The sequence below is a fragment of the Solanum tuberosum genome, unplaced genomic scaffold, assembly GCF_000226075.1.
Source record: "Solanum tuberosum cultivar DM 1-3 516 R44 unplaced genomic scaffold, SolTub_3.0 scf00174, whole genome shotgun sequence".
NCBI classification, from domain to species: domain Eukaryota; kingdom Viridiplantae; phylum Streptophyta; class Magnoliopsida; order Solanales; family Solanaceae; genus Solanum; species Solanum tuberosum.
In genome coordinates, this window is record NW_006239103.1 from 152,159 (window position 1) to 164,442 (window position 12,284).

The window sequence follows — 12,284 nt, forward strand, 5'->3', positions numbered from 1 at the left end:
GTTGCTTACAACTCAAATGGACCACCTCTATTTATAGGTGGTGATGGAAGAATCTAGAGAGATACATACTACTCTATTCTAGAATATTCCTAACTATCTTTTTCTAGAACTATTCTTTCTAGAACATTTCTAGACTATTCTTTCTAGAATACTCATTCTAGAGATCTTCCTTCAATTCTCTACACCTCCGGAATATTCTAGATTGTTCTTGACTTATCTTAAGTAAATAATTAAGTTGGTGATGAATTCTTAACACGTGACACCTTAAGAAAATCTCACATCGTATTGGAAGAGGGAAGTGAAGAGTTCTATAAGCATAACTCAAATTCATATGGTACACACTTTTGGGGTCAATGATAGTGTAGCCCAAGGGACGAATATGTGAGGCTTGTTGGGCCAAAACACATGACATATGAATCCCACATCAGAATGAGGAAGAAAAGTGAATACATTTTATAAGATATATAGTTCAAGTTCACATAGTATGCAAGCTTTTGAGCTCGATGATGAAGTAGCCCAAGGAACAAATATGTGAGGCCGGTTGGTCCAAAGTCAACAATATGTGTCATGGACTTGAACATAGTTATATAAACTTGTGAATTTAAATATGCAATGAGATTTTCGAATGTTATATAAAAGAATATATATTCATTTTAAAACAGACAAATAAAAAAAATACTGTCACAAAAAATGACACCAAGGGAACACTTTTGGTGTTTACACATTAAACTTAGGTGCAATTTTTTTTATTATTTCTTCAAATTTTGTGTCCAATCAAATACGAACAAATCGGGACATACCGTCCGACAAGGATTCAATATTGGGCCTAAATTCACTTTAGGACCACATAACGATGGGTCTGTTTCTTCTCCTGTACCTTTCAATATATGATAAAATAGATTTTTAAGACTAAAAATGTCAACTTTCAACTTTATTAAAGAATAAAAATGTAGTATTTTTTTTCAATTCTATTAAAGAAAAAATTGTTTTTATTAAGTATGAAAATGATTGCATTGTCGTATGTTTATACATTGATTTGGTTAATGTTCGTTTGGAATCTTTAATTGTTTTTATTTGTTTGTTTAGGTGTACACGTCCAAAAATTAACTTTTATTTCTCAAGTATATATAAACGACTCAAAAATAGATATTTTATTTTACTTATTCATTTTAGTAAATTCTTAAGGCTCGTTTGGTACGAGAAATAAAGATAACTGATTTCAGAATTAGTTTATTCCATCTATGCTTCAACAGAAACTACACTATATAAAGTTTTATGAAATATCTTAGAAATTAAAAAGTATATACTTTTTTCAGGAAATACAAATACTTTATTTACCCTAATCAAATTCTACTTATGCAATTATACTGAATATATTATTATGTTACTGATCGACTAATAATGTTGTAATATTCCTTTTAATTTTTGGTGGGAGACAATGACAACGTATCTCACATCTCAATTTTGTCATCTATGAACGATTCACAATCGAACACGTTATAGGTTTTGAATCCGCAAGAAATATTATAAATATTCGTATTTTAACATTATATATCACATGATAATTCTTTCATTATTTGTGAAATTTTACAACTTGTGAACTCCTTTAAAATTCTTGATTAGCTTCATCATTTTATTTGTAATTATTAAAATCTAATTTCTCTATACACTTTAGTGTCATAATAATTTCTAAAGAGGATTATAAAGCTTAATTAATACTTCATTATCAAATTAATCTACATTTAAAAAAAAAATACCGACTTATATGATCTCTGACTAGTTTTCTCTATTTAGATAAAGCCTTATCTTTCTTGTCTTTTCATACATAACAGAAAAAATCTAGAAAAAATCACCTTTTAAACAAGATATACAAGTGGAACAACAATATATACTTTTCTCATTTTAATTTGTTTGTCCGATTTTAAATTAATACTTTAAATTTTATAGTCTTAAACTAAAAATACGTAAATTATACTAAAATGTCTTTATAACTTTGTAGTTTTAAATATGTCACGTGAAAAGTTAGATTTAAAAAGTTGTCAAAAAAGATTTTTTTTTAAAACAGACTAATTAGAAAATAGAACAAACAAATTAAAATAAAAAATATATTATATTTTTCAGCATAAATCGAAATTAATCCAGCCTCAAATTGAATATCGAATAAGACAAACAAACGAGTAAGTAAGTACGTAATTATTGAAAAAATATTTTTCTTCGTACCGAACACGGAAAATTACATATGTACTTACCCGATTGAAGACCATAAATCCAAGGTCAAGATCAACGCCGTTAACGGTAACGGTCTTAGCATGGCCGCCGATATAATTTTCCTTGTCGTAAATTACAACTTTAACCCCAGATTTTGCTAATTCATATGCAGAAACCAATCCACTTATCCCTGCCCCTACCACTGCTACTTTCATTTTTATAACTGCAATAACAATAATCATCAAATTAAAAAAATTAATACTCGCTTCGTTTCATTTTATATGACGATATTGTGTAATACAACCATAAACTAACTCATGTTACACATGACATCTCATATAAGGGGTCGATTTCTCAGATGGATTTCTGAGATAATAACTGTTAGTTGAATGATTATCAGTAGTCGTCGTCATTATAAGTGAAAAAAAAATGTAGAATGCATAGCCATTGTGTGAAAGTGAAAATGAACTTACCTTAATGATTGAAGTTGAAGCAAAGAACAAAATGCAGGAAGAAAAAAAAGCACAAAATTAAGCAGTGAGGATTGGTTGGCTCAGTACAAAAGGACACAGAACCTAGTGGAAAAAAGAAGAAGAGAGTGGGCACTATTATGTCTTAATATTTAGCCTATATATATAAATATATATAAGATAAGGTCTCCTGTTGACTCATAAAAAGAAGAAGTTATCTAGTGTACAATATAACACATGAGTAATTTAGATTCGTGTTATATAGACTAATTATAAGTGAAAAGGTTCTATGGAGCCGTGGATGAGCAGTAGCGGATCCAGAATTGTTATTAATTCAGGGTGTCAATAGTTGTAAAAAATTTAAGTATGAGGCTTGTATGACTAGAACCTACAACCTCAAGGAGTTTTTACAGTACCTTAACCGCTAGACTAAACATTTAACTTGTGTCAAGAGGTGTCAATGCGTAAATATGTATTTACTAAATCAAAATTTGACCTCTATATACAATGTAATTTTCTGACAAAGGTAGGTACGCCCTTGGTGGACGGATGACGGATCTAGAGGATTGGTTATTTTTACTTATTCACTTTGAATTTTGCAAGTCTCTTAAGAAATAATATTTATATTAATTGGTGTATATAGTTTTAGGCCTTGTGAAAAATTTGGGGAAAAGTAATTAATGTTGATGATAAAAAAAAAAAATACTGCTTTTTCTTGGACAATAGTAAGAATCTATTTTCCATCGTACATTTTTTCACGATAAAATTTCTCACTGATTTGCCGTGACAAAAAAAAACTTTATTTCTAATAACAACAAGTAATTGTATGTGCCTCACACATATACCGTAGAAATTATTTAAAATAAAGATTTAATAGCTATTTTTTCAATTAATTTCAAATTATAATTGAATCTAATGTGAAATGTTATTTTTTTAAGAGTAAAATAGTCTATCAACATTTCGTGTTAGGGTTTTAATTATGCTTCTATCAAATGCTAATTGACAGAAATATCCCCAAACATTGAACGAAATTTATACCCTATACAACATTAAATTATTTATTAAACAAAGATTATTTAACATTGAATAAAATTACAATAAAACTTATGTTTATGGAAAGTGTGATTGCACTTAGCAAAACTATAATCTTTCAAATGAATAATCAAACACTGTTTTATATCCATTTGTTGAATTTTCCTAACATTTAAAAAATAATAATTGATGAATAGATTAATCTCAATATGATTTCTCAATGAAAATTAAGTCCAAATTCATATAAATTCATGTTGAAAACATGAAAGTAAAAACAAACAAAACCATTTTTTTTAATCAAATCATATAAAATGAAATAAATATAGCTTAAAGAACTCACCTGGTTAGGAGCAATCAATATCCATGGAGAATAAAGAATTAGGTTACTAATGAAGTTTTTAAACCCTTTTAATAGGACTAAATAGTAATTAACAAGTTTCCTATTTGTTCTCCGATTATATTAATTTTTCTTTATAATATAGTTTTGTTCTTATTAATACTTGTTCTTCTTTTATTTTTTGTTATGTGCAATTTTGTGTTTACTAAAAAAAACTTTATTTGCATTTATTATTTTATCAATGCTAGAACATATATATATACCTAAAGGTAAAAAATACAAACAAAATTTTGCTAAGATATTTCGTATTTTTATTATAATATAGTTTAATTTTAGTGTACGTATATTGCACGTGATTCCTTATTTGAATGAGAACAATCTTTTAAAAACAACATAAATATAATTTATGATATGTTTGCATTCTACTATGAAAATTAATTTTATAATATAGCAAGTTCTAAAATAATAATTACATCTAAAAAAAGAGACTTCTAAACCTAAACGAAATTTAAACGCGGCTTTTTTTTTTCTTTTCTATTTTTAAAAGTTATTTTAATTTTATTAATTATCAAGAATTATGTTTTTAATTCGAAAAAAAAAGAATTATGTTTATAATTAATCAGTCAAACGCCATCTAATTTTTTTTTCAGATCTAAATATTCAGTTAGTAGTTAATCTTTGGACGAATTCAATAGCCTTGATTTGTTGCATTTTTAGTTAAATAATTTTGAATAAAAAAACTCTTATTATCGTACTTAGTTGTTGTTTCGATTCCTTGTATATATGCTTTATACTTTTTCACTATTAGTTGTTATGTTTCTCTCCATTACCATTTTTTTCTTTTAATTATTGCTTTGATTTGTTCGAACGGAAGGTCTTTCTGAGACAACCTCTTACTAATTGTTATTAAACCATTCATTAACTCTAATTAATCTCAAATTAAACCAATGTCTTTGACGATAGTGACTTATCAAAGAGATCAATTTTCCAACGAAACACATTTTCCTCTAATTTATGCAAAAATATGCTATAGAAATTATTTAGTTTTTGGAGATTAAGTTTCAAATTCCAAATTCTCCTTCAAATTCATACAAATTAAATATGAATTTACTTTAAATTTGTTTTTTTTTGAAATGAAATTTATATATTTGTAAATTACGTAAAAAGTACTATAAGTTACAATAATTGATAATTCAAAATGTTTAAAAGATCTATGAAAAATTTACGGTCAAAGATAGACTTGCTTGAATCTAGAAATTCGAAAAGTACCACATAAAATGAGACAAAGAGAATACTTTTTTTTCATAAAAATATTTCTTCAATACCAAAAACACCCTAATCCTTTTCTAATTTTCTTCAATACCTCTATTTAAAGTGGAGTAATTTAGTTTCAATCTCTCTTTATAAGGAAATTAATGAAAAAGATGAAATTTGAGTTATCAACAAAGTTGTTAGCATGAAGAGTGAAGCTAATTATAATAAATTATATTACCTTCGTTCCATATTAGATAAACATCTTATTACAAGTATTTGTCTCATATTATTTGATCACTTACTAAATCAGAATATAACTAATTAATTTTTTTCCATTTTACCCCTACAGTTAATATGACTTTGAATGTTTAAACAAATTTTGAAGACCCAATTTTTTTTCTTCTAAAAAGCTAATTAATATGAACAAAAAATAAAATACTAAAATTAATCAATTTATTAATAATCGTGTAAAATAGAAAATTTACATTTTTATTATAAAGTCAGTAAGACATGCATTTTGAATAGTCATTTTGAATTTTTTAAACCACATTTTTGCATGGGGACTTTAAGAGAAACGTGGCATGATGGAAACCTATCACTACACTTGGTAAACTAGAGTTCCAAGTGACAAATCAAGAACAAGGAAAAGTCTAAATTTTGTTCTTGATTTGTCCAATTTAATTTGTCCTTTTAAATTTTAAATTTTATTTTTGACCCCGCATCCTTATTTATGTTGGGACCCGACTAAATTTTGAGTCTTGCAAAAAAAAATGTAAAGGAAATTTATTAATGCAAATGTGGTTTTCAGACATGATACTAATTACTTAATTAGGGACTTGGTTCCTGTCCAGTAGCCAATCCGTTCAGTTCCTCCAGTGGACTATTAAAATTATTACACGTGTCACTTAGTATAATTGGGTTTGATATATTTTTTAAAATTTACATATTTGAAGAGGACGATAGAGTTAAAAGATAAAAGAACTAATAAGGGTTGTACTTTAATTGAGATTCATCAATGGAATAATATTGTAAAAAACTCTATAACTCTACATTTTCTTCAGCAACCAAATTGGGTACCTTTTATTCACTTGAATTTGCAAAAGTTGATAGCCTGAGTGAGAATACAATTGGTCTTCTTCCTTATTATGATATGAAATTACTCAAGGCAGAAGTAGAACAAAGAGACGGTAGCAAAGAAGAAACATAACTGTTGACTGTAGTTAAATGTGTTGATTTTAACAAATTAATCTGAACCATCTACTATACTAAGTGACACATGTAATAATTTTAATAGTCCACTGGAGGAATGGACAGGAGCCAAATGTGACGTCCCGCCACTTTGCCAGACTAATTCCGCATCCGGATAGGGGCAGAAGGTTCTAGAGTTGAGGAGAGACTTGTGGAGCTTACAGCAATTATATTCATACAATCAGAAATACTGTAAGGCTATTATATTGTCCAAGCTCCATATAGACATTATAATTAGTACTATACCTGAAGGCCTGCTTGCTCAACTTTCAACTGTGCATACTCCAGTTGCTGCTCCGAAAGAGTTATACCAGTATATTTACATCCTGTTTGCTTGACAACTTCCACCGCGAAACTTCCCCAACCAAATCCAATCTCTAAAATGTGATGTTTCTTGCTAAATTTTGCCTAAATAAAACAGAAACAGAATCCAATTATGCCTGAAAGTTAGGTATAAACAGGAGAGTTTTTTACTTGGTTGATGAAATACCTTTTTAATTAGAACAGAAATCTTTCTCAGCTGTGCATCTTTCAGGTCTTCGTCCTCAGTCTATACAAATTCGGAAAGAATAATAGATTAATAGATTACCATGGAACAAGATAAAGAACAGGAAATGTAGCTTAACATACGAAGAAAAAAGTGGCAAGCATTTAAAAGTTTGGATATCTAACCTTGAAAATTGCACATGAGTATGTCATTGTCTCATCTAGAAAGAGTGAAAAGAGTTCGTTACTCTGGAAAAGAAAAAAATACAAGAAGGAAGTGATAAATCTACTGCAATTGGCAAAAATATGTGCAGGATTAACTACTTTAATTTCACTAGCAATCTTCTACATTGGGTGATATAATATGCATGTTGATTAATTACCAGGTCATAATGACGAGAGATATTCCGACGAGCCTGAGTCAGGGTGTTTCGATTTGAAACATGTCCAATGAAATATTTTGCAGATGACAGATCTAGTAACGGTGTCCACCAGCCTCTGGAGCCACACAAAATGATGACAAACTTTAACATATGAACACAAGTTTGTGTTTCTTGATTTCAGGTCAGTAAGTAAACTATTTTACCTTTTAACAGATGCTTTCAAATCTCTGTTGGCAACATATATCTGCAAAAGATATTAGGAAGCTAAGTACCGATAAATAGCTATTTACAAAGATATCGAGCCATTCCCTCACCATGAAAAGATTAAGAAGACCTTCATTCTTATTAACAAAGGAGATATCCCCATGAATAAAAGCATCAGCAATCCCTAGGTCAGCTCGAGTTGCAACCTGTAAGAGATTGGTTAAGTTTTTGATCACTTGTAGGGGCAAAGGAAATTTCAGTTTACCTTCCAGTAGAACTGTGCATTATGAACTCTAAGAGAAACTTTGAGAGAGCATTTCTTCTCTGTTCCTTGGAAGGTGAAAATTTTGCCTCCTTCTTCCAACAAGCTGTATATTATAACATATAAATAAAGTTATTAAAAGCTCAAAAATCTTCTGAGTAATATTCTGGCATTAGCATGAATGATTTGAAGCTATGAATAATATAATAACAAAAGTACATATGTGTATCCTGTTTGGGATTAAAGTAATACAAGGTGAAACTATCATCACTTACATTATGCATCCTGTTTGAATGAAACTTTTGAGAAATCTAGTAACGAGGAGGCGTGCTCCAGTTTCAGGCCAGGTTGGTACCATATGCTTGGGGTTATCCAGAATACAACAATTCCTTCTAAGCATGCCATCTGCAGCAGCCACACCAGCCTGAGGAGGACAATCATCTATATAAGAACAAAAGCTGCAAAAGACTCCAAATTTGTTTTTAGTTTGTTATTAACAGACTACCTTAAGTCCATCCTCATGGAAGCCATAGCCTGAAATATTGCAGCAAATATACATCAATAAACAGTGAAGCACAAAGCGGAATATAAAGTTTGTGCACTAAAGGGAAGTGGAAAGAAAACTAAAATTCTCTCTGCAAAAATAGCTTGGCAGCTAGTTTAGTCCCCTAAATATCGATTTCATCAAAATAGAAACGTAATTGGGATAAACAGATTCAAATTAAACTTATAAGCTGAAATATTACAGGACTAACAGTTAGAGAAACTGGTTCACTAAATTGAGCAAAGTTGAAGAGTCTAACTGTAGACTATGCACAAAAGCAGGTTACAAGGGAACAGATATCTTGAAGCAACTCTCAACACTCTGCTTAAAAAGAGATTCATACCTTGATATGCTCCACAAAACCATATTCCTCTCTTTCCTTGGATTTGATATAGCTCACATGAAGCTTTTGATGCAGCAACTGAGGGTACTGGATGACTGGTGGTCCACTTAAGCAACGTATGCTCTGGTGTGTGAGGAGGATCGAGGGTTACGAGATAAGGCAGCTTTGAATCACCAAGATTCTGTAAGTTTAGACAGTTCACAATTTAAGAGAAAAGACTTCCAACTGAAAACATTATCTTCTACTTTCTATACAAGATCCTAAATCACTGTATTCCATAACACACCTGGATTATATTGAGCCAATATGTCGCACATCCTCTATTATTCGTGGTTCCAAGAAAGTTACAAGCACACCATGTTGTTGGGTTGCGAGGCAGGAATGTTTTGTCATGATGAAGGAAAACGTCACTGTCACGGAGGAATGTAGAATTTTAGAGGCAGAATGGAGGCTAACTATATTAATCTTGGCCTCCAATACAAATTTCATATTAGCTCAGAAATCTAGCAGGTTGTAGAATCTAATTGAACTTCACCAAACCACAAAATAAAGCTCCTCTGGTAACAGAAAATACAAATATATATACAACGTAAGTGATGTCGGGCTATAGATAAAAAGTAGAATTAAAGAGGAATGAAATCCAAGGTATTCAAATATAGGAGTCGAAAGTACCTATAGACATACTGGAAAGCACCCAGTATTCTTGTTTCATCAAATGTTGCCTCTTTGCCTAACATTCTCAGAGAATCTGTAGCACGTACAGCGATTATGCATCCATCATATACATCTGTGGCACCATCAATGCAATCTATGGTACAACCTGCAGCAAGGGCACTTTCATTTACAGTTAGAATCACAAGTAGTTTTTAGCGCACAGCGAACTCTTGCAAAAAGCCAAAAGATAAAACCAAGCTAGACCTTCTTCATTTGTTGTTACAGAATTTACTTCACAATTAGTTCTTTATTTGGCAGCCTCTCTTTTCCAGCTCCTCCTTAACCTGTGTTTGATACTGCCATCGAATCACTCTCAAGGATGTACATGCTTAACAAATCACAGAAAATAGTAAGAACTTTGAAGTATCTATGAATGAAAAATCACCTTGTCTATATGTGATTGCCATCTTACAGTGAGCAATTGGGGGAGACCAAAGAGCTACAAAGAAAGAAATAAAAAGCACCCTTAGGCACAAGGGCAATAAGATGAGTAAAAGCTAAGCATTCCAATTCTGTATTGCGTGCACCACATTTAACAATTGACTATAATCAACACACAAAGTGTTCTAGCTACTTGAACTGTAGCTAAGAGAAAAGAACCTGCAGAAGATGTTGGTTGTGGAAGAATGAAAGAATGTAATAAGCAGAAAAGCCCATTACTCGTTCTGAGGAGCAGGACCATATTGAAGCACATATTGGAACCTGTGAAACATATGTGTCAATTGCTTGTTGCAAGATTAAATTTTTGAATGAACAAAAAAGGACAAATTTATACAAGTATCAAAATCAATAACAAGGACAAACTGCAGTGTCACACCAAATATGCCTTCTGAAATAGCTCCGAATAGCCATGTGACTTAATAAATTGTCCTAATGTTTCATTGCGATCAATGTCAGGATTGTTGTCCAATTCTTCAAGGTAACTGCAATGCAGTGAGAAACGTAATCGTGATGAAATAAATGAAGTGCACAAAACAGAATGATTTATTCCCTTCGAATGAACAAAGAAAACTATACATGTGCTCTAAATTTCTAATGAGATGAGTAAATTAACAGAAATACTCAAAAATTAACATATGTAATGAAATAAGTTATTGGTACCTTATGACATCCTGTTTGAATCTGATAATTTCTCTTATCATTTGCCAAAAATATGGATTCAGTACATTCTTCTTCTGTGCAAACAAACTAGAGAATCCATTTCGAGTACCCCATTCACAACCACGGCCTTGGTCTAAGCTCACTGAGAATGACATATCAGAGATGTTCATATCAACTCCGAGTAACTCAAAAAATCCTATCAGGTTCGAATAAGTTTCCTGTAAAATCATATGAGAGTAACAATGTCACTTATTAAATATTTATCGGAGAGTAAAAATGTTAACTTTTAGTAACATATTTAAAGTTATTTCGAGTTGGCTAAAATTTCATTGGTGACTACATGAATTTGTAAATCTTATATAATTAACATGATGATATACATAGACATTTAAATTATAATTCAATACACCCCTTATATAACAAACATTTTTCGAAATATAAGTTGGAAAAGGGCCAAAATGATACCCTAACACATCGAAAATGACTTAAATTTGTTATCCTTCCATGCACACACTTAAGTTATGAATGAGCACTTTAGCATTTATTAATAACGCGCATCTAAGTATAAAAATAAATGCTTACAAGTTACAACTAATTAAATGATTTGATCATTTTATAAGCTTACTCAAACACCCTCTGATCGTACTTACCCCGTTGAAGACCATAAAGCCAAGGTCAAGATCGATGTCATTGACAGTAACGGTCTTAGCATGGCCGCCTAGATAATGTTCCTTCTCATAAACCACAACTTTGACACCAGATTTTGCCAATTCATATGCAGTAACTAGTCCATTTATCCCTGCTCCAACCACTGTGTAATAGCCTGCAAACCACACAGGAGATGTAAACCGCACTAGGCAAGCCGTATGCGACAAACTCAACTCAGAAGACATTGAAGGGGGATCGATCCCGGGTCGAATAACCACCCTCCAAACCAACTGAGCCATCCCGAAGGACTCATAATTAAAATGTAATGACCCGGAAGGTCATTTTTGGTAATTTCAAAGTATTCGTTGACTTTAGTTAATTAGTTGATGGGTAATTATGTATAATTGACTTAATCGATAGTTAATGGGCTAAAGTGATAATTTATTTAAGACCCTATACCATTTGTACCATATAATTAAACTAGTAAAATTATCCGCGCTTCGCGCGGGAATTTAATATCACGGAATTTATAAAACGGAAAAGGGTCAAAATTGCTCCTGAACTATGCGAAATAGACCACTTATACCCTCCGTTACATTTTGAGATAAAAAATACCCCCGTTGTTATCCCTAGAGAGCACAGATACCCCTCAAAAGTTAACAACCCAAATTGTTAATGACATGGCAAGCCATGTGGGACTGATCTCTCCACCTAAGCTGCCAACTAGGATTTCCAACAATTAGAAATCCTTCTAAAATTAGAAATGTTACAACTATTTGGAAAAGTTGCAACCCTTCGAAAAAGTCACAACCTTTCATAAAAGTCACAATTTTTCATAAAAGTCCCAACTTTTCATAAAAGTCGCAACTCTTCATTAAAGTCGCAACTTTTCATAAAATTCACAACTTTTCATGAAAGGGGAAGACTAGTTTTAAAAATAAATAAATTAAATGGGAATTCTGATTTGTGATGGCGCCACGTAGCCGGGGCCTAAGGTTTTCTTTTATATATATATATATAAATATATGATATGATTAAATTAGTGAAATT

The 12,284-nt window shown here is 31.1% G+C and overlaps 1 protein-coding gene and 1 pseudogene across 2 annotated transcripts in view; both read right to left on the bottom strand.

The window, feature by feature from the left end:
- The window catches only part of LOC102604983 (uncharacterized), an 11,439-nt gene extending 8,626 nt beyond the window's left edge, over nucleotides 1–2,813 (bottom strand). For both annotated transcript variants that reach the window (XR_001474304.1, XM_006354386.2), the window contains exons 1-2: nucleotides 2,682–2,813; nucleotides 2,250–2,431 (exon numbers count right to left, since the gene is read on the bottom strand). Coding sequence is in view for 1 of the 2 variants with exons in the window: in XM_006354386.2 (XP_006354448.1) it covers nucleotides 2,250–2,423 (174 nt within the window). In the remaining variant the exon portion in view is untranslated. The remainder of the gene's footprint in view (nucleotides 1–2,249; nucleotides 2,432–2,681) is intronic.
- Nucleotides 2,814–6,789: 3,976 nt separating this feature from the next.
- LOC102578236 (uncharacterized) lies at nucleotides 6,790–11,533 on the bottom strand (annotated as a pseudogene).
- Nucleotides 11,534–12,284: the final 751 nt, after the last annotated feature.